Source organism: Diabrotica virgifera, chromosome 10 (assembly GCF_917563875.1).
Source record: "Diabrotica virgifera virgifera chromosome 10, PGI_DIABVI_V3a".
NCBI classification, from domain to species: domain Eukaryota; kingdom Metazoa; phylum Arthropoda; class Insecta; order Coleoptera; family Chrysomelidae; genus Diabrotica; species Diabrotica virgifera.
In genome coordinates this window covers 30685492-30713040 of record NC_065452.1, presented here as the reverse complement: position 1 = coordinate 30713040, position 27549 = coordinate 30685492, and the positions used below count along the sequence as shown (strand labels likewise).

Below are 27549 nucleotides of genomic sequence, written 5' to 3'. Positions count from 1 at the left end.
GGACGTCCTTGACGTGGATCGTCTTCTAGGCTTGTACGATCACGTTTAAATTCAGCAACCCACCTTTGTGTCCGGGATGCGAGGATGTGAGTGAATTGATCGAGTAGCTGGGTGCGGCACAAGAGTTGGCTTGTGTGAGGTCAAATGGGAGGTATGAAAGGAAACAACCATACTGGCGGAATGACCGGCTTGAATATCTGAGGACAAATTGTATGAGAGTAAGAAGGGAGTGCAAGAGGTTAAGAAGAGTGCAAGCAGCAGATTTGGAAGAGAGAATGAATGAATTGAAGCGAATGCAGAATGAGTACAGAAATGAGATTAGACGATCGAAAAGAGAAAGGTGGAGTAACCTGCTTCAGGACTTCGAAAGAGATATTTGGGGCCAGGGTTTCAAGATTGTGTGTAGCGAACTAAAGGGGACACCCTACCCCCTGCCCGATGAAGAGAAACTCCGTTTAATACGGGAACTCTTTCCTCAGGTGAAAGGGTTACCGATTTCGTAGATGCGGAATCCTTTACTGAGTTGGAACTCCGCGAGGCCGTTGGATGGAAAAAGATCCGAAAGGCACCTGGCATAGACGGAGTCATGCCGGAAACGGTAAGGTTCGCCGCACAAAGATACCCGCAGGTTTTCTTGAGACTGCTAAACGAATTGCTCGAACAACAGCAGTTCCCAACTCGGTTGAAAGAGGCTAAGGTTGACCTTATCCCGATAGGTAGAGGGGATGAGGGAGAGGTGCGTTTTCGGCCAATTTGCCTTCTTAGCTCGGTAGCTAAATTATACGAACAGCTTGTAAAAGGTCGCCTTGAGCGAGAGCTGGAAGAAAAGCATGCATTAAGCGATCGTCAGTATGGTTTTAGGACCAAAAGGTACACCATAGATGTGGTATCAGAAGTGACCTGCTTAGTCACGCAGGATACAAAGAAATGGGTGGCTCTTATTTTGCTAGATGTCAAAAATGCCTTTAATACGGCATCGTGGGAAAAAATCATGTCCAGGCTGAGATATTTGGGTGTCAGTGAGTACCTGGTCAACGTGGTTGACAGGTACTTTACTGACAGGTTCATAACGGAAAAGAATACCAGCATCAGGTTGTCGCAGGGTGTTCCGCAGGGTTCGGTACTGGGTCCCACCCTTTGAAATGTCCTGTACGATGGGGTGCTGAGGTTACAGATGCCGAAGGGTTGCACTCTTGTAGCTTATTCCGATGATCTCGCACTGGTTGCGAAGACGAGCCAGAAAACGGACATGGTTAATGCGGCTAACACAGCCCTGCGTCGTATTAGTAGGTGGGTCAGAGAGAACGATCTACAATTAGCACCTCAGAAAACTGAGGTGGTAGGTCTCAAAGGGAGCCGAGACAAATCATCTCTTCGATTTATAGTGGAAGGGGTGGAGGTTGTACCGGTTAAATCGGTTAAGTACCTCGGAGTCTGGCTGTCGGAAGGACTGAGATTCGGAGTACATGTCCAAAAGACGGTGGAGAAGGCGAACCAAAGTCTAGAGGTATTGGTACGGCTAATGCCGAACATTGGAGGCCCAGGTAGTACCAAAAGAAGGATTTTAAATGGAGCTTTCCAGTCGGTGGTGACATACGCTGCTCCCGTGTGGTGCAATCGTCTTATTGTGTAAAGAGCGAGCGAGAGTGTATGCGAGGAGGATGGATGGAAATATAGATGAGGAAGATCGAGAGAGAACGATAGAGGAGTGGCAGAGAGAATGGGCGAGTGATAGCGGAAAGGCAAGGTGGACGAAGGAGCTTATTCCCGATCTGAGGCCGTGGTGGGAATGTAAGTTCAGGAAACTGGACTTCTTCCTGACCGGACATGATAGCTTTTACACCTACACAAATAGGATAGGTAAATCTGCTTCGGTGAACTGTGCTGTTTGTGGGGTGCCGGAGGCCCTGGCCCACCTATTTAACTGTCAGAGGTGGGCAAATGAGAGGGGAGACTTCGAGAGGCGGATGGGTTTCAGGCTGGATGAAAGAAATACAGTAAATGTGATGTTAAGAGGAGAGAGAGAGAATGGAGCGAGGTGCACTGTCTGATCTCGGGGATGATGAAGAAGGAACAGGACAGAAGAGGAAATTAAACCAAGGACGGTGTATGGACTGGAGTCTGGCAAAAGGGCAAAAAAACCCACCTTTGTATTGTACTAATTGAAGGGGAAGAGTCCTTATACACTTTCAACATTCGTTCATAAATTTATTTTGCTTTTAAACCTTCCAAAAATAAAAATTCAATCACTGCAGCATACTGGATTGTTTCCATTTTAAAAAATACTGTGACACGTCGATAATAAATGGCTTGTAAACAAAGAATGAATTGACAGATTGACATGAAACTTCCCACACGTTCATATGAAGAGTGTACCAACATAACCTAAAAAAATTAGGCTAGTAGCAACGCCCTCTCTTATCGAACCGCAAAACTTATTGAACAACCTAGTACATATTCTCGTAGATACAAACCGATCAACGCAGTAAAACCAGAATCTTAACACACAAATGAACTAAAGCACAGGATAACAAAAGGTAACCGAAAGGTCGGCAGTTAAAAAAAAGTCAAAGTACGTATCGAGGAAGACAAAAACCAGAATATACCAAACCGTATAAATAATGAGAACAACAGCCACCTACGGATGTGAGACATGGGTGCTAAATAAAACAGAAGAATAAATGATAGAGAGGTGGGAACAGATGTTCCCCCGGATGTAAGGATGCTTTACAAGGAACAAAGTATAACAAGATACACAAAGGTAAAAAGAATCACGTGGGCAGGTCATGCCGAGAGAATGAATATGGCAAAAATGCCAAAGAAGGTACTACTAAGAAGACCAGTTGGGACAAGGAGACGACGTAGACCAAGTAAAAGATGGCACGAACAGTTTCAGGAAGATATAGGATCGATGGAAATTACAGACTAGAAAGCGAAGGCGAAAAATAGGATACAGTGGAGAACCATAGTGCAACAATTTTTACATAGACATTAAATACGATTATACAGGGTGTAACAAAAATACAGGTCATAAATTAAATCACATTTTGGGACCAAAAATAGTTCGAATGAACCTAACTTACCTTAGTACAAATATGCACTTAAAAAAAGTTACAGCCCTTTGAAGTTACAAAATGAAAATAGATTCTTTCGAGTATATCGAAAACTGTTAGAGATTTTTTATTGAAAATGGACATGTGGCATTCTTATACAAGGAGCATCTTAAAGAAAAATTATAGTCAAATTTGTGCACCCCATACAAATTTTATGGGGGTTTCCTTCCCTTAAACCCTCCCAAACTTTTGTGTACGTTCCAATTAAATTATTGTTGTGGTACCATTAATTAAATTCAATATTTTTAAAACTTTTTTGCCTCTTAGTATTTCTTCGATAAGGCAGTTTTTATCGAGTTGCGAGTTCGTTTTTAATATGTTTACATAAAAATTTTATGGGGGTATTGTACCTTTAAACCCCCCAAATGTTTGTGTACGTTCCAATTAAACTATTACTGCGGTACCATTAATTAAACACAGTGTTTTTAAAACTTTTTTGCCTCTTTGTATTGTTTCGATAAGGCACCTTTTATCGAGATGTGGCTTCTTTTTTAATATGGTTCAAAATATACCTAGAAATGTAAATCATAAATAAATTTTCATGTTATTACCAAGTCTCCATAACCGTACTTAACCATACAAATATGTGGTGGATTTGACAAATATTCAAAATGTCTCGATAAAACTGACTTTTCTAAAAAGTACTAAGAGGTAAAAAAGTTTTTAAAACATTGTGCTTAACTAATGGTACTACAATAATAATTAAATTGGAACGTACATAAAAGTTTGGGGGGATTTAAAGGAACAAAACCCCCATAAAATTTTATGGAGTGTCCAAATTTCACTATAATTTTTTCTTAAGATACTACTGCCATAAGAATGCTACGTGTCCATTTTCAATAAAAAATCTCTAATAGTTTTCGATATATTGGAAAAAATCGATTTTCATTTTGTAACTTCAAAGGGCTGTAACTTTTTTTATCTGCACATTTGTACTAAGGTAAGTTAGGTTAAATCGAACTGTTTTTGGTCCCAGAATATGTGGTTAAATTTATGACCTGTATTTTGTTACACCCTGTATATAGAAGACATTAGTAGGTATACATATACTGTGATGTGTATTATGTAAAATTGTAAATTTGTAATAATTGTAAAATTGTAAAGCCCTGGGTCTTTAAGGCCTGTAGAGCAGCGTTTCCCAACCGGTGGGTCGCGACCCACTAGTGGGTCGCGGGCGGATTTCAGGTGGGTCGCGGCGCAGCTCTTACAGTAGCTGAATAACGTACATGTATATCATTATGAGTAAGGGATGGGTCGCGAATATGAAAAAACATCAGAAGGTGGGTCGCCAGACATAAAAGGTTGGGAACCACTGCTGTAGAGCATAAATAAATTTATTTATGTCATAACTAAGAAATAAATTGTATGAAGCCATGGATGAATCCCACATCCCCGATAAACTGATAAGATTGGTTAAGGCTACAATGCGTAAAATTGTTTGCAAAGTCGAAATACAGGGCGAGCAATCACAGGCTGTTTGAAACGCATGTTGGGTTGCAACAGGGAGATACGCTGGCGTCTCTCCTTTTCAACATAGCTCTGAAAAAGGCGGTCAGAGATGCCCAAATAGACAACAGAAGAAATATTTTTAATAAATCATCCCAAATTTTGGTATATGCAGATAATGTGGACCTAGTTGCCCACACAACACGCAAGCTAGAAGAAATGTATACCACCTTCTCAAATGACTCAAAAAATATGGGCCTGCGAGTAAATGAGGAGAAAACCAAGATAATCGCAGCAACACCTAACAATAGAGCCAGAAACATCGGTCAACAATTCACAGATGATAACTCTACCTTTGAAGTGGTGGAGAAATTCACATACTTAGGCTCCCTGATCACCAAGGAGAACGTCGGAACGTGGAATGAGTAGACATATGAGAAGCAGAAACTTAAGTCAAAAAACAAAAATAACCATATACAAAACCCTTACACAACCAGTGTTGACATATGGATCGGAGACATGGACCATCTCCAAGGCAGGTGAAAAGCTTCTACTTATATTTGAACGAAGAATCCTGAGAGGAATATTCGGTGGCATCTGTGAAAATGGTGTTTGGATGAGAAGCTACAACTACGAGATATACCACAGATATAAACATATATTTGGTAGTAAAGACGTAGTATCTCTTATAAAAATAGGAAGACTAAGATGGGCAGGACATCTAGCAAGACCACAGCAGAACAATCCTCTTAGAAGAATCCTTATGTCACATCCTGTGGGAAGTAGAAATAGGGGTAGGCCAAAACTCAACTGGAAGGCTGGTGTAGATGAGGATGGTAGAAAAATAGACGCAGCAAACTGGCAGCAGTTGGCAATGGATAGAACTGACTGGCGTAATAGACTGAAGGTCGAGGCTTTTTTATAGGGCTGTAGCACCATTGATGATGAAGATGAAAATTGTAAAGTCCTAGGCCTACAAGGCCTGTAGAGCATAATATTAGGTACATAAATGTGTTTATGTCATAAACTGTAGTGTTTTGCGCATGTATAAAATTAAGTTTTCTTCGTCTTCCATGCAGTGATGACACCTCAAGTTTTTAGCTTTTCCTGTTTTTCAGAGATTTTAAATTTACCAAGTGTCCAAAATCGCCTATTATTTTGAAAAAAGTCAAATATGTAACTATAAAACGGTAACACGTAGATCAGTGGTTTTCAATATTTTTGAGTCATGTACCACAAAATACTTTTTATTATTTTTGGTACCACCTAACTGTCTAAACTCCAATAACTATCTAGCTAGGTAATCTAATTAACTATAATAGTGGAACAAATTTTGGCTGTTTTTGCGTTTTGTGTACCACCGCAAATAATAATATGTGCCACCAGTGGTACATGTACCTACCTTGAGAACCGCTGACTCAGATCAAATGTATGCTCAATAAAGTGTATCTAGAATTCCATGGGAAATTAAAAAATGCAATTTAAATCCAATAACGAAGTTGGGAACGATTTCCAATATAATCAAAAATAGCACACGTTCACAAATATTTTCATTAAAAAGTTCCCTAAAATAATTTCTGAATCATTTCAATTTCTGAAGCAATTTGCTTAAAATAATTTCTGAATTTAATGGATTACCACGTAAATAAGAATACTCCAGGGAAATAAGCAAAAAATAAACCATGTTCGGGACACTCAAATATCCAGGTAGCTGACAACTTTTTTAGATATTGGAAACCTATACGAAGAAAACCTACCTGTTTCCTGATTAGAATTCGGAGCCGTTTTTTAATTATTAACAACTTAGTGCAAAAAACGCGGTTTTTTTTCGATTTTTCCACCCTATTAAAAAGGTAAATAGTTGACATAAGACTCCAAAATTTAATTTTTTAGAACATTGAAAAGGCTTCAAAATGCTGGTTTTTGAAAGTTAAAATGTCAATTTGTTGCTTCGCAAACTGCAAATTAAGTGAAAATCATTATGTGTCAATATCTTCTATTAAAACTAACGTAGAACTTGTTTAAACTGGTGACCCACCCAAAGGTGGGTCACCATTAGTTAGTTTAAAAGTTATTAATGCCAATCTTTTGACATTTCGTAGTTTATAAATATTTAGAATAATTTTAAAAATATTGTCCGTAGAAAAAAATCTTTTTACATATTCTAAAAGCTGGTATTTTACACCAATTTACAACAATGTAGTTCAAATGGTGACTAGACGTGGTAAGTGGAGGAGGAGCCTACAAATCGACGAGTGCAAAAACTGAACAAGCAACTTAATATAAAATATCTATATCTCGGGATCTATTCAATGTATTTAATCTTTCTTATTTTAATTTGTATGTATTTTTTGTGTACATTATAAACATGCAATTTGTCTAGACACTTATTTTTTTCAATTGTTTTTTTCATTTTTTTTAATCATAATATCATTATTAATCATAGTTATTAATATCATAGAAATTGTTAGAGTACACTTTAATAAATAAATTATTTTCAATAAATAATTAGTTATCATTAAATTAACAAAAAATAATAAAAAACGATTTAAAAAATCGTATTTAATGTCATGCATTAGTTATAGACCAGGCTGTATCGTCGCCCCCGCTAGCGAAACTATTTCGATTAGATTTTTTTGCACAAACTTACTCAAAAAGAGTTTCTTACAACACATCCACAGGGTGCCGGGTGGTGCCGTGGTCGAAAAATTGTTTAAACAATTTTTTTTAAACAAATTCACACAAATAATTTTTTCATTGCGAACGTTTTTTTTTAGATGATTTGGGTTATTCTGAGCAAAAAAGATCTCCTTTGATTTTTTTTTAAATTGATTGTTGTCGAGTTATATAGCCATTTTCGCATTTTTCAAATTTTAAATCGCGTAAAGTCGACAACAATCAATTTTAGAGAAAAATCACAAGATACCTTTTTTGCTCAGAATGTAGCAGATGGATTTCTACTACAATATTTTATAAAAAATATCCATTAATTTTAATCCTATCCCAAGAAAAATATTAATTTTTCTAATATATTTTGCGAGTTTATATATCTTTAAAATTTCCTAAGCCGCTCCTGTTCGCATTGTAAAGGTTAGGAAATTTCCTATTTATTTGTGTAGCAATAACCAACTACGTAGATTGTTATTGAAAACATCCATTATTCGAGAATGAATCCTCTAAAAGGTTCAGTGTTTTTCCTTTAAGTTTTGAGCGCTAAAAATCCCATGTTATTATTGGTCTGCATTTTGAAAGATCCTTGAGTTGTAGTTGACGATTGGTCAATAGTTTTGGCCGAACGATCGAGAAGAAATGCATCGTTTGGACGCGAGAGAGACGTGACGATGTAAAGCCAGTTCTAAAAATACATCACTTCAGTAAACATCTTTTTGTTAGAACTCAACCAACAGACTCGTAGAAAGTCGCACTTTGCCGGCAAAATGGTTTTATTTTTATGGTAAAAGAAGTGAAAGACTGGCAGTTTGCCCAGTAAATGTCAACGAATATAATGACAATAGTTTCACGGCATTTTAATGGATATATTATTGTGAAACAGTTCTATTGTTATGCAGTTTGGTTTGCCGGTGGTAATAAAAAAGAAGTGCGTGGTTTCCTGGTTCCTGTCCTTTATGTAGCTGTTGCTATTTTTATGATGTTTTGGATTTGTTCATGTTCCAGTAAGAAATGCCCGGATGATATTATTTGGTATCGATTTTATCTAGTTTTGTAATGATTTGAATATCTTCCCTCCCTCCAATCCCGAATGGAAAATTTTGAAGTTCCAAGTGTTGTGACATGGATTTTTGTTTTAAGGTATGATAATGTTTATTTTAAATAAATTCACAAGTGGATATTAATGGTAAAGGTTTTACATAATTAAATGTTTGTTTTCAACATGGAAAATATATTATGTAAAGTAAATATTAGATGGCAGTGACATTTGACAGCCATGTCAAATTTTTGTTTTGGTACACTGCTAAAAATAAGGTTAAAAATTGTAAAATCATGTATTTTGTTATTATTATTCATTTCTTGTTTGAGAATGTGTTTATTCTCAAAATAAAAATAAAAAGGTATAAGGGTTTAAATAAACATTATGAAATGTACACAATTTTTTTTTGTAACCTCTTTAATTTAAAAAAATTATTAACAGATAACTAATACAAGTGAATAAGTTTTAGAACAGAAGAAAATATAATGGCATAGAAGCCAAATGATGATAATTTGTAGCCCAGTTTAACCCCAACGAGGAATCTACGATGAATGTCCCCCAGTTGATTTCCAGTAAGTACTCGATATGAGAATTTGAGGATTTTTCAAACGGCGTCCCAATTTGTTTAAATAATGGGAAAGTCCTCAAGTCTGTGTAAGTATCCTTTGCTTATTTGGTTATGTAGTTAGTCTTCTTTAAACCCTCCTACCCCTCCCAACGAATCTACGACCCGCCACCGCACAAAAAAAAATGAGCTGCCGTTCGCATGAAGGTTTGCGTGTCTGTTCCTTCTACTAGCCCCATTTCTACCCCACAGTATCTCTATAGATAGTCTTTCCTTGTCCCCATAGAGCAGACATGTAAAACGCTTCAAATGGCGCCCAACGTGGGGCCGATTAATTTTTCTGCATCCTTCAGTATCCAGTAGTTGTCTTGTCCAGTTGAATGCTTCAAATGGCCCCGACAACGTGGGGCGTGTTATTTCTAGCCCCCCTGACCCCATTAGCATGTTCCCACTACCATGTCCATTTAGCCTCCTTTCAGTCTCATTTGTACTACAACTGTTAGGCAGTGCCCGTTCCCTTGGGCAGCCGATCTCGGTTTGTGGTGCAAGTGTTTCCGATAACATGGAAGCTCGACTCATGTCATGTTTTGTACGCCCACTGTTACAAGTTTAGCTTGTAGACATGTTCAACTAGTAGTTAGCATATCTACTAGTCCCCAATGTCTTTAGCCACCCCCCACTTAGTGTTACACTTGTAATACTTGTAACGTACACCCTGAAGTTTGACCCCAAGTAACTATCACACCAGTCTTCCCCAGTAGTTTAGCCCAGATTCCTCTTGTCTTGCCCCCAGAAACTGTTTCATGTCTTCTAGTGCCCCCGAAACTGTTTCAGTCTGTTAGTCCCCATGAAAGAGCCCATTTTTGTTATTTTTGTTTACGAATGTTAATAATTTTTACAAAGAGGTGTAAGTATGTACACATGGTATTGTGGTGTTGATTTGGTCGTGCTGCTGATTGTATAGGCATGTACCATTTCATACATCATAGTGTATTTACATTGTAACCCCATTTTATGTAAACTATAGTATACTGGTATTGTATTGTATGTATCGTACAAGAGAATAGTATGTTTAATATTGTAGCGTACTTACTATATTGTATTGATATTGTACCCATGATGAAAGCATTGGTTAAATTTTTTGAAAAATTTGATGAATTATATAGACAAACAGATGAGTAAAAAATAAAGTATAAAATTTTTTTTAGAAAAATTTTTGGTAAAAAGTAACGTTAAAATTTTTTTGAAAAATTTTGGTAAAAGTTACAATTAAAATGTTTTGAATATTGAATCCACTTATAGAGTATAACATTATGTTATATTTTTTTGCATGTATTCTTATAGATCAACAGTTTTTTACAGAATAAACGTTTTTTGTGATTATTGATTTGATCGTTTGAGTAGATGTGTGATAATAGTTGGTATGGTCCGTGTATGAGCTAATTCGGTATGGTCTGTGTGAGTATGTCCCGTGATTTTCCAGCGAAGCCTATCTATATTGGGTATATTTATGCCACAGGTTAGTTGGAGAAGTCATCCTTGAAGAAGTAACCCCATGAAGAAGTGAAGAGGGAAACCGTGGCGAGGCCCCTCCACTTGTTCATGAAGAAGTGAAGAGGGAAACTGAGGCGAGGCCCCTCCACTTATTAATGAAGAAGTAGACCCCTTGTTTTTTCAAGCAGCCAGGAGAAAAGCTATCACTTTTTGATTTGAAGATAGCGTACTCTGTCGACACTGTTTTGAAAATAACCCTTGATATATGGATTTGTTCATGTTAGAAGTGAAGAAAAAGTAACCCCATGAAGAAGTGAAGAGGGAAACCGTGGCGAGGCCCCTCCACTTGTTCATGAAGAAGTGAAGAGGGAAACCGTGGCGAGGCCCCTCCACTTATTAATTAAATGATGTATGTTTTCTTGTATCTGGCATATCACAAGTGTAATACTCGTGATGAGGAAGTGTTGTTCAGTTGTCTGGGAACACTCCCATTAATAGTCAGAGCAAGAACAGTTTTATTTGTGTAAGCTCATATAAGAACCAAATTTCAATATTTGTTTGTGTTTGTAAGCCCATGTATATGGAGTATATATAAGAACCAAGTTTCAATATTATTTGTTTGTAAGCCCATGTATATGAAGAATGTCTAAATGTCTTATGAATCTGTTTGTTCCCTGCTTGTTTGTCTATCCCTGTTTTGTCTGAAAATTTTAGAGTCTGTTATCCCGTAATGTCTGTTAGCCCATGTCCGTGATGGAGTTTGATTTTTTTTTGGCGAATAGTTCGTTGACCTCTCTTGTGTTTGTTTATTGAAAGTAGGCTAAGAGCAGAAGCTGTGACAAGGCTGGTGAGCTTAGGATCTGGCCGCGTTGAGTACAGGTGAAGCTTGCTTTCGGTAGATAAATGGAAGTGGTCGTTCGTCGGAACTGTCATTCTTTCCAATGTCCCTTCGGTCTTTCCCCTGTGTGTTGCTTTCATCCCTGTTTTGAAAAGTATTCTAACCCCAGTTTGGAAGAATAAGATCTACTCATGTTTTGGAAAAGTAAGATCTACTCATGTTTTGGAAAAGTAAGATCATATCCCCGGTTTTGAAAAGTACAAGTTTATCCCAGCTAGTGATTTGAAAATGTGAAAGTTGTCTTGTGAACTTTCATGAAATTCTTTTATGTCCTAGGTAGGACTGTTGATTGAAAACGTAATGATGTAGTATTTCCTATGTCATGTGTTACGTTATTTTTTTTTGGTCTTGATTAAATGGTTTGATATCCCGTTTGAAACCAGTATACTAGTTTTTTTTTGGTCTTTTTATGTTGTCACACGCACCCCCCCTTTGTTGGTTTTGTTTGAATGAGTTGTTGAGATAAGTTATTTGTGACATTTTGTCTCGACGAGGTATTTAGACTGGATTGTCTAAATCCTCCTTTTGCAGAACCGTTGCCGATAAAAATTCCGTGAAACTCGCTAGGTGTTTAGAGTTTAAGCAGATGCCTATCTGCTGAGCCAAGAGCTCAGAAAGATTTTTTAGTTTTTGAAAACCAATCCTGGTTAGGCAACGAGGTGATGAGGCTGTGTCTGCCCTGCTATATGGTATATATTATATGGTATATATAATATATATATCACTTGTGTTACTACAGTGGATGTCAGCGAGGTCCACACAGGGCACAAGATTATTTCTTTCCCAAGACACAGAAACTCTTATCACCTACAGTTCTTTGTAGAGTCAAGAAACATTTAAGTCTACTCGACTTTAAAGAGTCTGGCGATTGATGGCACGCTAGCCCACTCCCTAACAATGATGTTTTGTTTTTGTTTAATCCCCACTAGCCATTATTTAAATATTTTTGTATTGTTGTCCTGTCACACCCAAGAAGTCAATGTTGGATTTTTGTAGTTATCGAAAACTGAATAGGTAATCCAGTTTCCTCTCTTCCGAGGAGGCTATTGTAGCAGATGGATTTCTACTACAATATTTTATAAAAAATATCCATTAATTTTAATCCTATCCCAAGAAAAATATTAATTTTTCTAATATATTTTGCGAGTTTATATATCTTTAAAATTTCCTAAGCCGCTCCTGTTCGCATTGTAAAGGTTAGGAAATTTCCTATTTATTTGTGTAGCAATAACCAACTACGTAGATTGTTATTGAAAACATCCATTATTCGAGAATGAATCCTCTAAAAGGTTCAGTGTTTTTCCTTTAAGTTTTGAGCGCTAAAAATCCCATGTTATTATTGGTCTGCATTTTGAAAGATCCTTGAGTTGTAGTTGACGATTGGTCAATAGTTTTGGCCGAACGATCGAGAAGAAATGCATCGTTTGGACGCGAGAGAGACGTGACGATGTAAAGCCAGTTCTAAAAATACATCACTTCAGTAAACATCTTTTTGTTAGAACTCAACCAACAGACTCGTAGAAAGTCGCACTTTGCCGGCAAAATGGTTTTATTTTTATGGTAAAAGAAGTGAAAGACTGGCAGTTTGCCCAGTAAATGTCAACGAATATAATGACAATAGTTTCACGGCATTTTAATGGATATATTATTGTGAAACAGTTCTATTGTTATGCAGTTTGGTTTGCCGGTGGTAATAAAAAAGAAGTGCGTGGTTTCCTGGTTTCTGTCCTTTATGTAGCTGTTGCTATTTTTATGATGTTTTGGATTTGTTCATGTTCCAGTAAGAAATGCCCGGATGATATTATTTGGTATCGATTTTATCTAGTTTTGTAATGATTTGAATATCTTCCCTCCCTCCAATCCCGAATGGAAAATTTTGAAGTTCCAAGTGTTGTGACATGGATTTTTGTTTTAAGGTATGATAATGTTTATTTTAAATAAATTCACAAGTGGATATTAATGGTAAAGGTTTTACATAATTAAATGTTTGTTTTCAACATGGAAAATATATTATGTAAAGTAAATATTAGATGGCAGTGACATTTGACAGCCATGTCAAATTTTTGTTTTGGTACACTGCTAAAAATAAGGTTAAAAATTGTAAAATCATGTATTTTGTTATTATTATTCATTTCTTGTTTGAGAATGTGTTTATTCTCAAAATAAAAATAAAAAGGTATAAGGGTTTAAATAAACATTATGAAATGTACACAATTTTTTTTTGTAACCTCTTTAATTTAAAAAAATTATTAACAGATAACTAATACAAGTGAATAAGTTTTAGAACAGAAGAAAATATAATGGCATAGAAGCCAAATGATGATAATTTGTAGCCCAGTTTAACCCCAACGAGGAATCTACGATGAATGTCCCCCAGTTGATTTCCAGTAAGTACTCGATATGAGAATTTGAGGATTTTTCAAACGGCGTCCCAATTTGTTTAAATAATGGGAAAGTCCTCAAGTCTGTGTAAGTATCCTTTGCTTATTTGGTTATGTAGTTAGTCTTCTTTAAACCCTCCTACCCCTCCCAACGAATCTACGACCCGCCACCGCACAAAAAAAAATGAGCTGCCGTTCGCATGAAGGTTTGCGTGTCTGTTCCTTCTACTAGCCCCATTTCTACCCCACAGTATCTCTATAGATAGTCTTTCCTTGTCCCCATAGAGCAGACATGTAAAACGCTTCAAGAATGTCCCCAATTATCTAAAATTTGTTCGAAGTGAAAAAATTATTTTTGTGAATTTGTTTAAAAAAATTGTTTTTCGACCACAGCACCGCCCGGCACCCTGTGGACATGTTTTAAGGACCTCTTTTTGAGTAAGCTTGTGCAAAAAAATCGAATCGGAGTAATTTCACTAACGGGGGCGACGATACATCCTGGACTGTAGCGCTAATTGTTATTAATTAAAAGTAGCAGCTTTGTAATAAAATAACGACAAAAATCTCTTCAGGACCTTGAGGAAGGGGTTTGAAAATAGGTTTGGTCACTTATTAAATTACATAATAATAATTTTTAATCGAGTTATTAAGTCTTGAAAATGGCCATTTTCGCATTTTTGAAATTTTTAATCGCATATAACTCAACAACAATCAATTTTAGAAAAAAAAATGACAAGAGACCTTTTTGCTCAGAATGGCCCATATTATCTAAAAAAATTTTCAAAATGAAAAAATTATTTTTGTGAATTTGTTTAAAAAAATTTTTAAAACAATTTTTCGACCACGGCACCGCCCGGCACCAAAATTCGATAATGAGACAAAATAATATTTTACCTCATACATTTTACAATTTTAATGATAATGATGAATACCTATACAACGCCTATACGATGTTTGTATACTGCTATCTGGTCAAAAATGACCAATTATCAGATATTCTCTGACCTAACTTAATAAACAACAAATACTTAAATCTAAGGGCATACCCTATGTCCTATGGCTTACTCTTATTTTATCTATCAACTAATGCACTACAACTAACATGCAATAACATCACAGCACTATGCTCTGCTTTTTACACTAAACTGTTACACATTTACACTAACTAAAATGGTTTGGTCCTTATGAGTCTTCTCTTTAATTCAGTGTTGTCAAGAAGCTGGATTGCCTCGGCATTCACATTACTGTGCAACCTCTGCTCGTGACTTGCTACTGTTCTCTTGATTACTTCGGTTACAGTTTCCATACCCAGGTCCTGGTGGAGGTTGCTGTTACGGATATACCATGGAGCATCAACAATGTTCCGCAGTACTTTGTTTTGAAATCTCTGGATAATATGAAGGTTACTAGCTTTGGTACAGCCCCAGAGTTGGCACCCATATACCCATACTGGCCTCAGTACTTGTTTGCAAATAGATAACTTATTATGAATGGAAAATGTTGAATTTTTTCCGATCATCCAATACAATTTTCTTATATCTCATATCTAGCTCCCCTATTTTCTTTTTGACATTTTGCTGATGTTACATAAGGAACTTGGGTATCATTTATTCTAACTGGGAAATTTTCTATTTTTTTTATTTGCAAAGTTAATGTGTGCAGATTTAGACTCATTTAATTTTATTCGCCATTTTCTGGTCCAGGTATATATTGTATTTACTGAGAGTTGCAACTTATTAGTGATATTCGGAGCGGTCTGTGAGAACGGAATATGGAGGCGTAGATATAACTTTGAACTGCAGAATATCTACATAACAATCATATGTTTGGTGTAAAAGATATTATCACTATAATTAAGCGAAACCGCCTGCAGTGGGCAGGACATGTAGCCCGGGCCCCTGAATCGAACATGATAAAAAAGATTCTAACAGCGCAACCCATGGGAATGAAAAGACGGGGTAGACCAAAGCTGAGGTGGATGGACGGGGTAACACAAGATGCCGAGAAGATCGGAGTCGGCAACTGGAAAATGCAAGCAAGGGACAGAACAGAATGGCGTAGAAAGCTGGAGAAGGTCGAGGCCCTCTAAGGGCTGTAGCACCAAGATGATGATGATGATGCAACTTATCAGTCGCTTCTTCACTAGTGTCTCCTATCGCTAGTATAGAGGGACAGTAAAACCTCTTCCATGTCGGCACTTTGATCTCAAGAAGTAATACCGGCAGTACGCAATTGGTAATTCACCAGTGGTGGATGCGGGTTTTTCCTGTTAAAATCAGTACGTTTCTATGCGACTAGCAATGCGAGAGTGGGGCAAAAGCGACTGAGAAGTGAGAACATTGCGCGGTCGCCATGCGCGACTAAAGATTTTACTTTAAATTTTTCGGAGACGGGTTCTACTGTCCCTCAGTCCCTCTTTATACTGTATTATAGCTGTATCATCCGCGAAGGTGGCAATAGTGTTTTGTTCTAGCTGTTTAATGTCATACGTATACAAAAGGTACAGGACCGGACCTAATACCAAATATTAATATACACATATATACCTAATACCGGATATATTTTTTTGGTACACCTAGATTACGAAGGTCTTCCAGCATTTTGTCTCTTTTCACACTATCAAAAGCTTGTTTAAAGTCTATATACCTACATATTATATAGTTCAATGTCGTATTCATAAGCTTTTTCTTGTATCGTTCTTAGTATGAATAATATTCATTGAATATGTTGTCTGTAGTTGCTCTATTTGGTCTGAATCCATTTTGATAATCACCAAATATATTTTCGGAGTATTCTGTCAATCTATTGTAGATAATGCCAGAAAGGATGGTCCATATTAATGTTATTAAGTAATGAATTCTTCCCCAGAATTCGGATCTTCCATATTTCAATAATTCTGCCGAAACTCCGTCCGTTCCTGGCGCTTTACTGTTTTTTAATTTCTTTATTATTTGAACTACTTCTTCATAACTCGGATTTTCAATGTGCTGCTCCGTCGTGTAATATACTGTCTCGTTTTGATCATTTCCATTGTCTGCATTTAAGTTTTCCTCAAAATATTCTTTCCATCTCATTAGAATTTTTTGTTTCTCTGTTAGTAGTTCTCCGTCCTTGTCTTTGCATATCGTCAATTTGAGTCTAAATGAATGTGTGCTTTCTTTTATTCTTTTATAGAATTTTCTGCTTTCGTGTCTGTTGTTAAGCTCTTGGATTTCTTGTATGTACTTGTTTTATAATTTACATTAACAGTTTTATAATTTACATAAAGACAGTGCCTTGGGAAAATGCTGGTGGTGAGTTTAAGGGTCTCCAAATGATACCGGTGATTAGTTTGCTATATCTCGGAGGGTACAATAATTTCATGGGGGGCTATAAAATGATAAGTTTGTACACGTGCATAATTTAACAAAATTTTGTTACGAATTTTGAACTGAGTCCGGCCCTGACCCGCCTAGCAGTCAGCGAGGAGCCGATCATCGTCTAGTATAGTAGTATAGTAGTCTAGTAACTTCACCAATATGCCAGAATTTTCTAGATGACAGACACAAAGCATATAAATAGGCGCTTCACGTTGGGACGTATTACTCCTACCTCCACAACCGTACTGTCAGAGTTAAAATAGGCGATCAAAAGTCCACCCCCTTCACTCCACAAGCTGGAGTTCCCCAGGGTTCAGTCCTAGCACCGCTGTTGTACATCATCTACAACAGCGACATCACTAACCAAAATATCCCAGGTACTCGGCTGTTTCTCTATGCAGACGACACGACTCTGCTCTCAACAACCTCTCGATACAACCCAAGACTCCTCTTCAGAAGAGCCCAGGCTCTGTTGGACGGCGTCGGCGAATGGTGTTGTAAGTGGAGAGTCACGCTGAACGCGAACAAAACAACAACAATTGTGTTTCGCGCCCCTTCTGTGTCAAATAGAATCATAGCCAATGAAGACGACCAATATCCACTGAGACTGTTGGGAGAAAGGCTTGTTGTTAGCCCGACTGCGAACTATTTGGGAGTACTGTTCACCAGGACTCTCAACTGGGACGCAGATCTAAAGGCAACTTTAGATAGAGTAAGGAACAGGGCCAGACTTCTCAACGCTCTCTAGGGAAAAATTGGCAAGACACACAAGAAGACTCTCATTCACACTTACAAGACCTTTATTCGACCCGTCATGGAGTACAAATCATGTATCTACTCTCTTTGTTCAAGACAAAAACAAGAGAGGTTGTTGAGAACAGAACGTAGAATCTTGCGTAGATGCAACTATGAGCACTGGCGATATCCCTCAAACGAAATCCATAACATCTCGAACACCCCCAAAATCACCGAGAGAATAAACTCTCTGAACAGGAACTTCACAATCAAAGTAATCAACGGCCCCCCTTCCGACACACAAGAATCTCTCAAATGTTTCTGTTCATCTTCCGGCCACGTACTCCACCGAAAGCCCAAACACAAAAAGATTCATGTACCGTCCGCTCTAATGCAAACATGCATTGACGAACTCCCGGTGGAGTACGAAAACATCCTTGAGGCTACCCCGTTAGCCTACCGTACCCACATGTAACACATCCTTTTCCCTACCCCGAACAGGGAGAAGTTGGTTTTTTGCGGTTTCCCAACTTCATTGCACAATTATACCTGTTCGTCCCAAGAAAATAGCCGCAACTATTTTCTCCACTCGAACGCTCACTGTCCACGCTGCGCTCAAAAGCCACCTCCTGACCGCCGACGAGGGACGCAGGCTTGCCTGTCGTTGTACAATGGTTTCTAGTGAGATTGGTCTAGAGCAAAGCACGGACAGTACACGTAAATGTCTATGGAACCAACAACAATCCATCAAAACTTTCTTCTCTGTTGACTTTTAGCCTTCTGGACACCACCGTCCGGCATAACCAAGGAAAAACACCAGGACACGACACTTGCCCCAGTGCGGTTTTCGGACTGTTTGCTTTACTGCCAACACAATACATTCACTTCAAACCCTGAAGAGGACAAAATCCTAAACGGGGAAGCACATTGAACGCATTTCTTCTAAGCATTATCTAGACAAGCAAATCAAACAATGTGGCTGGCTGGGACGTATTCAGTCGGTTTGCAGCGCGAGCGCGTTTTATTTTAAAATGTTAAGTGTTTATTGTGTTTGTAAAGTTAGATTTCGTAATAAAATAATATTAATTAAGTCTTTTTATCTAAATATATACACACCCAAACTTATATGGAATCATCTGATATTTCTTATTATTTCGCGCGGATTTAAAAAAACGAACACACGAAGTCAAACAATATTTATTTTAAAGCAATTTAGTCAGAAATACATAACAATTAAATAAAACAATAAAGTATTTAAACAACAAATTGAAACTAGTTGTTTTAAAGTCAATAGCATCAACAATTTCAATGTAAAACTAATAATGTTTAAATTGTTTTTATTAATTTTTTTTTGTTTTTTTGGTAGTCAGTGTTATCACCTCTAGTCCTTATGCAAGGTTCAGTTTGCGGGGGCACGCTCGTAATCAAATTATCAACATTTTGTTGTGGTAGGTTGCTCCATTCTTCAAGAGCAGCTTGTACTAGCCGTGCGGTGTTTTGTGGATTTTCCCAGCGAGCTCTAATTTTTCTTTTAAGCATATCCCACAAATACTCAATAGGGTTAAGCTCGGGTGAGCAAGCAGGCCACACCAAACAAGGGATATCTTCTGCTTCAATGATGTATCTAGTCACTCTAGTGGTATGTGGAGGTCCATTATCATGCATGAAAATTAAGTTTTCTCCTGTTGCACCTCTCCAGAGCCTAACTACAGGTTATCAACATACCTGTGAGCAGTTAACGTTGATTGGATAAAAATTAAAGGAGTTTTTTTACGGATCACAATTCCTCTCCAGAACATTACACTTCCCCTTTTATATTTGTGAACAGATCTTACAGTTTTCGTTCTTGCTTGTCTTCCTCGACTTCTAAGTACACGATTTCGTGGGTCGTCTGATTTTACACAAATCCTGACTTTTTCTGAAAATAGCACATTTTGTCAATTGCCAATGTTCCAGTTTTGGTGGTGAAGACACCAATTTAGACGATCAATCTTGTGCTGCCTGGATAACTCGGGAACCCATAACTGTCTCCTGGTGTATACTTCTTGGCACGAACTCTTCTTCTTATCGTTTCAACTGAAACAGTTACACCTGCAGCTTCCAAAAGCTGCCTTTGGAGCTGTTGGTGAGAAATTATTGGGTGTCTTCCAGCTGATTGGACAATTAAACGATCGTGGCGAGTCGTTATTACTTTTTGGCGACTTTTCCTTCTTTATTTTTGAGCTTTCCTATTTCCTGTTACCTAGCATAGGTTTTAGACAGAACGCCCTGTGTTACACCTAGCTCTGCAGGTATGTCCCTCTGAGAACATTACTTGCTCCACAAGACCAATAGTCTTTCCCCGTTGTAGGTTCTATAACCCCACATGAGACATATTTTCGTTTTTGGACGCAAAAGTTAGTTTATTTATTTTCGTTCAATTTGCAACTCAAGCAATTAACCTATACCGTACCGAGCTGTACTATCTGATTGTCTTATCGATTTGTTTATTTTTAATAAAAACAAGTTTTATCTTTTTTTAATAAGATGTTTTTAATAAAAACAATCGCAATAATAACAAGTTTTTTTTAAAAGAAATAAATATTGTTTTGAAATACATGGTGATTCCATATAAGTTTGGGTATGTGTAAGTTGTATATAAGTGTCTAAATATTTATTAAGCGCAACAGGCCTTGTAGGCCTAGGGCTAAAATGTTTACATTTCTGATTACATAAATAATAAATAACTTTATATAACGTACATAACATTTTATTTTATTTATACACTCCTTCACCACCTCCCTCCAACCCCTTCTGTCCAATGCTAGTTCTTTCCATCTCTCAATGTTGCTTTTCTTCAAGTCTTCATACACACTGTCCTTCCATCTTTTCCTTGGTCTGCCTTTCCTTCTATTTTTTATTGGTCTCCGTCAGAGTACCATTTTTGGCATTCGTTTACTTCCCATTCTCTCGATGTGTCGCAAATACCGTATTCTCTGTGCTTTGATCGTCGCCGTGATCGTCCGGCCCGCATATTTACAGATGCTTGCGTGTGTAGACACCAGGGTGTTGAAATCAGTTAGGCTACGGCTCCACGGGCTGGAAATTGACGCTAGCAGTAGCCGCAAAACGAACTTAAGGTTCCGCAGAACGGAATAGGAATAGCCGAACTGTACCGACTACGCACAAGTCCTGTAGTCGGTACAGTTCGGCTATTCCTATTCCGTTCTGCGGAACCTTAAGTTCGTTTTGCGGCTACTGCTAGCGTCAATTTCCAGCCCGTGGAGCCGTAGCCTTAGGGTTTGGAAAAGCAGTACATTTACACATGCTAGCGCGTGTTGACACCACGGTGTTGAAATCAGTTAGGGTTTGGAAAAACAGTACGTTTACAGACGCTAGCGTGTGTTGACACTAAGGTGTTGAAATCAGTTAGGGTTTGGAAAACAGTACAGTTACAACTACTAGCAGATTTGGACACCAGAGTGTTGAATCCAGCTAGCTTTTTTAGTAATTAATATACATGCATAAATTCTAACGGCTATTGACTTTGATTTTATATACCTACTCTTTTTATATACCTACCTTGCTCTCAAGCTATTTGCTTGTGGAATTTTTATAATTAACTATTTAGATGGGAAATAAGCCACAATTAAATTGAAAAAAATAATTTTATTAACGTTTCGATGTCCAAATCGGGTGTCGTTGTCAAAATAAAAAATACTACTACAGGGTGTTTGGTAGAGAATGAGCCATAGCTTAACCTCAGGTTCCTGAGGTTAAAATAGGCCGATTTAAGCTAACTTACCTTAGTACAAAGTTTATAATAACCGAGATACAGTTAAACTTTTTTTTATTTATTATTGAATATTTCCTGACAGGCATGAGATATCAGCACAAAATTTGATATGTGGGGGTTTTTCAGGACGAGAAAACTAAATTCCCTACCAAAAGTTATGTGTTGCCAGAGGGCGCCACATACGCCTTTCAGCTCTAATTTAATACGTTCAATTTGTTTTATCCGTCACTCCGTATAATTTTGACATTAAAATTTGTATTCCCCTATTAGTTTTACTTAAAAAAGGTATACCTCTTTCATCTCCTTAAACTCAACCGTTTACGAGATCAAGCATTTTAAATCTGCGGTGCATAATTTTTAGCATAATATCATTGTAGTTACATCAGAAAAATAACTTAAAACCATAAAATTATCCAAAAATGTATCGCAAATTTCTTCAAATGGAATTTGCGATGCAATGCCATAAATTTGAGAACTGGCACAATTATTATGGTTTTAAGTTATTTTTCGGGTGTAACTACAATGATATTATGCTAAAAATGATGGTGTATCGCAGATTTAAAATGCGTTTATCTCGAAAACGGTTGAGTTTAGAGAGATAAAAGAAGTATAGCTTTTTTAAGTAAAACTAATAGGAGAATAAAAATTTTTTATGTCAAAATTATACAGAGTGAGGGATAAAAAAAATTTAACGTAATAAATAAGTGCTGAAAGGCGTATGTGGCGCCCTTTGGGCAATACATAATTTTTGGTAGGGAATTTAGTTTTCTCGACCCAAAAAAACACCACATACCAAATTTCATGTTGTTATCTCATATCTGTCAGGAAATATTCAATAATAAATAAAAAAAAAGTTTAACTTTGACACCCTGTATCTCGGTTATTATAAATTTTGTACTAAGGTAAGTTAGCTTAAATCGGCCTATTTTAACCTCAGGAACCTAAGGTTAAGCTATGGCCCATTATTTACCAAACACCCTGTATATTAAACAAAAATGTTGTTGCTTAGTAAAAAATTCTACTAATAATTTTTTTAATCTGACTCATTTATATTGGCAATTCATACATATATTATACATTTTAAAGTATTTTTTACTAAACAACAACATTTTTGTTTAATTTAGTAGTACGTATTTTGTATTTTGACAACGACACCCGATTTGGGCGTCGAACCGTTAAAAAAATTATTTTTTTTTTAATTTAATTGTGGCTTATTTCCCATCTAAATAGTTAATTATAAAAATGCCACAAGCACATAGCTTCAGAACAACATTATTTTTTATGTTAATATGTTTTTTGTGTTAATATATTATTGTTTATATCCCAACAACGTTTAATTATTTATTAATACCTAAATCACTTAAATATTTTTCCACAACAGTAGGTATATAAAATCAAAGTCAATAGCCCTTAGCATCTATGCATGTATAACCACTAAAAAAGCTAGCTGGTTTCAACACTCTGGTGTCCAAATCTGTTAGTATTTGTAAATATACTGTTTTTACAAATCCTAACTGATTTCAACACCCTAGTGTCAACACACGCTAGCGTCTGTAAACGTACTGTTTTTCCAAACCCTAACTGGTTTCAACACCGTGGTGTCATCACGCGCTAGCATCTGTAAATGTACCGTTTCTCCAAACCCTAACTGATTTCAACACCCTGGTGTCTACACACGCAAGCATCTGTAAATATGCGTCCGGCCCTGACCCGCCTAGCAGTCAGCGAGGAGCCGATCATCGTCTAGTAGTCTAGTAACTTCACCAATATGCCAGAATTTTCTAGATGACGGACACAAAGCATATAAATAGGCGCTTCACGTTGGGACGTATTCAGTCAAAGGCATAGAGCGCATCACGCTGAGCCTAAGATTTTTGCATTCGATTAGGGTACCACATGGAATCTTATTACCCAGGATTCCATTGTGAAGAGCATTTGGCTACGATAGTTGTGCCCTCATCGCGCATCAGCGTGCTATGGGGGGAAAGGGATGGCCTGGGGCATTGGAGCGTGCTATGGGGGAAAGGGATGGCCTGGGGCATTGGAGCGAGGTGGGGTGATCCCTGTTTACACTCGGGTCAAAACACCTCGCCCCAATGAATTGTTACACCCGAATGTACTCTTTCGAGAGGGTGGACATTCCCACAGGTCGGGTTAAATCAAATTGCTTGCTTGCTTGACGTATTCAGTCGGTATGTAGCGCGAGCGCGTTTTATTTTAAAATGTTAAGGTTTATTGTTTTTGTAAAGTTAGATTTCGTAATAAAATAATATTAATTAAGTCTTTTTATCTAACTATAAGTTGTATACAAGTGTCTAAATATAAAGCAGTAAAAATAAATCAGTAAAGTCATTCGTGGAACAATTTATTAACCCTAAACGAAGAAAAGCGAAAAAATAATTAAATTTAAATGGTTTTAATAGGGAAAAATGCAATAAAATATCTCACCTGGTATGATGCCTATAGGAATCCTTGGTCTAGGCAAGTTCTGATTGATGTCGTCAGCATCCACACCGCGAATATTGCACTCTCGTAATACTAACCCATTGAATAGCTCAGAAACCGTACCATCCCCACCCACACACACTATAGAATCGAAACTATCCAAATTATGGGTAATCACAAAATCTTTAATTTGATTTTTTCTTTGAGAAACGTTTAGTGTCACCTCAATGCCTGCTATTTTGAACAAGTTTTTGGCATATTTCTCGTAGATCTTCATGGCATTCCGCTTCCCGCCGAAAGGATTCACGAAAAGTAAAACGTGTTTTGGCCGTTGATGGAATTCTGCAACAAAAGAAAAATAATCAATATTAACCCACGTAAGCCAGTGCGATGGGTCATACCCACCTCACTGCTGTCGCAAAAGTATAAACTATTCATGAGGATTATCAACAACAGGTTAAAACACAAATTGGACTCACATCAACCAGTAGAGCAGGCAGGATTCCGAAAAGGATATAGCACCACTGACCATTTTTTACCAATTAGGACAATAATAGAGAAAGCTAACGAATACCATATAGATCTGCACTTAGCGTTCGTCGACTATGAAAAAGCTTTTGACAGCGTGGAAATGTGGCCAAGAGAAAAAGGTATAAACAACTGTAGAATAGATTCCAGATGTATGTATGTATCGGTTTTAGAACGTCTTTCGACGTTGTCCGATGCCTAACTTCCACGTCCTTCTATCATCCCATTGGCCATCTCTAAGATCCCTTGCACTCATTGCTTTGGTTGCCCCTTCTTTCCATGTCTTTTTGGGTCTTCCTCGTTTTTTGCGGTTTGGTGGTACCCACTGCATGATCTTTTTGGGCAATCTTGTGTCTTCCATTCTTTGAACATGACCATACCAAATCAACTGTTTCCTCTCAATGTCTGTTGTTAAGTAACCATCTATTCCAATTCGTCGTCTTACTTCCTCATTTCGAGCTCTTTCCCTACGGGATATACCTAACGATCTTCTAAACACATCCATTTCTACAGATTCTAATTTTTTCCTGTTGTTCTCGGTTATTCTCCAAGTTTCTGCTCCGTAAAGTAGGCTGCTTTTAATAAGTGTTTCATAGATATTGTATTTTCGCTGTATTCCTATTTCGGAGCTCCAAAGTATTCCATTTAGGCAGCCAATTGTTCTTCTAGCTTGTGTTACTCTTTTCTTTATTTACTCATCGTCTTTTCCCCTTCTATCGAAGATTACTCCCAGGTACGTGTATTCACTGCAGGATGTGATTTGTTCATTATCCTCTAGTTCGATATTGGATAACTCAGCTCCTATGGGTAGGTATTTAGTTTTTTCCACATGGTATCCAACCTCCACATTAATTTCATAGCCCCACTGTTCATTGATTCCAGATACAGACTAGACTGGAAATAGATTCCAGATATACAAGAAAGCAACAATGACAGTACAATTGGAAGAAACCACAAAACCTATACCAGTTAACAGAGGAGTGCGACAGGGAGATGTTATTTCTCCTAAACTATTTACATTGGCACTGGAAGATGTTTTCAAAACAATGAAATGGAACATGGGAATAAACATAAATGAAAAGAAAATAAACCACCTAAGAGATGCAGACGATGTAGTAATAATGGCATCAAGTTTTGAAGAACTACAAACCATGCTAACCGAACTAGCAAAGAATCCGAACAAATAGGTCTAAAAATGAATTTTACCAAAACAAAAACAATGGCAAAAACACAAGATAATAGAAACGTAATTAATACTAAACGAAACCACAATAGAAGCGGTTAATAATTATATCGACGGCTGAAAGGCAAAAATGACCAACCGACATTTGGCTAACTTTACACTAGAGCGGTTTAAAGTTTGAAATTTTGAAAAAAAAAATCATAAAACATGATTTAGTGGTTTTATTGTCATAATTCCAACGAACTTTAAATGCAGTTTAGATACTTTATAAACTACCCCTAGTAGACTATGTATTGTTTTAATAGTTTATGAAATAGTGTCGGTTAGTAATATTTTCTGCTAAATCGCAACCAGGAAAAAGTTACCAACCTATTTTTTTTACCTTCAACTGGAAAAAAATACTGAAGGTGACTGATTTTTATTATCGGAACTGGTAAAATTGACTAAACCTGATAAATTTTTGACTGTATTTTAAGATATATAACCTATCCGAAAACCATTCATGTTTTGTGACAGGTAAAATGGTTGAAGTAGAAAACTAAAAAATATAATTAACAGTAATTATCATATTAATAACAGGCCTTACTTTGAATCGTTTCGTCTTTATCCAAACGACATGCATGATCAGTGAAATGTATAAATTTCTTATTTGAAATATGTACCTACTGATTTCTTGGCATACTGCTACACTACTTACCAAAAGTAAATCTTTGGTAGATGCCCCTGCGCTTGCCAAAGCTAGGTTTAGGATATTATGTACTTATTTTCAACTATCCATTATATTAATAAAACAATACGATTACGTGGATCCAAAAATGAGTTATAATAATAAGTAATACCCAATACTAAAAAATATAGATTTCAACAACTATTCCACAATTCGGAGCACACTGACCGATATTCTGTTATTAACTACAAATTAATGAAACTATGATTTGAATGCGTTCTAAACGGCGGAACAGGTTACGTGCAATAATGATAAGCTTCCTCTTAAAACTTATTTTTTAAAGAAATATATCTAAGCAACAAAAACATTAAAAAAAACGGCAGGTAAATTATTACCAAGCGACAAACTCCATCTATTTTAGGTAGAAAGAAAAAACTATTGATCTTGTTTAAGAAAGTTACATCTAGAAATAATTAACTAAACAAAAAATGGTATTTAATTATTGTGCGAAAAAAGTAATAAATGATAAAAAAAATATTTTTGGATGTGATAAAATTTCTTAAGCATTTTAAAAACTCTAGATATTGTTTGTAAAAAATCACTAAGCGCTCAAACACGTAAAATACAATCTAACAAAAACTTACTAACTGCAAAGGATTAAAATGGGATAGGTACCAAATGAAAGTTGTTCTTAAAAAATTGTTAAAAATGTCAAATTTTAAATTACCAAGCGACAAAAAATTCATCGTAGCCACATGAGGATACAATCAATCGACGCAGACAAATTTTCTGATTTCAGTGATATATATATATATATATATATATATATATCTCAATATCGCCCAAATTGGCGTTTGGTAACTTTTGCCTTTCAACCGTCGATATATATTTGGGACAGATAATAAAAGTAAATAAGGAAAACCAAACCGGGGAGGTAAAAAGAAGGGTCAGATTAGCCTTGGCAGGATTTGGAAAATTAAAATGGGTCTTAAAGAATAAAAAAATACAATATTTAAAAACACGAGTGTTTAACCAGTGCATACTCCCAATTCTCACATAAGCATGCCAAACATGGACCTTGACCAAAGCAAACATGGATAAAATAAAGAAGACGCAAAGAGCCATGGAGAGAGCAATGTTAGGAATAAAATTAAAAGACAAAAAGCAAAACAACTGGATAAGAAATAAAACAAAAGTCAAAGACGCAGAACAACATATAGCCAGGCCAAAATGGAGTTTCGCAGGTCATAA

The 27549-nt window shown here is 36.8% G+C and overlaps 1 protein-coding gene across 1 annotated transcript in view; it reads right to left on the bottom strand.

The window, feature by feature from the left end:
* The window catches only part of LOC126893182 (ceramide kinase), a 233251-nt gene that overhangs the window by 141668 nt on the left and 64034 nt on the right, over positions 1–27549 (bottom strand). The window contains exon 3 of the mRNA XM_050663136.1: positions 23924–24262. Coding sequence (XP_050519093.1) covers positions 23924–24262 — 339 coding nt within the window. The remainder of the gene's footprint in view (positions 1–23923; positions 24263–27549) is intronic.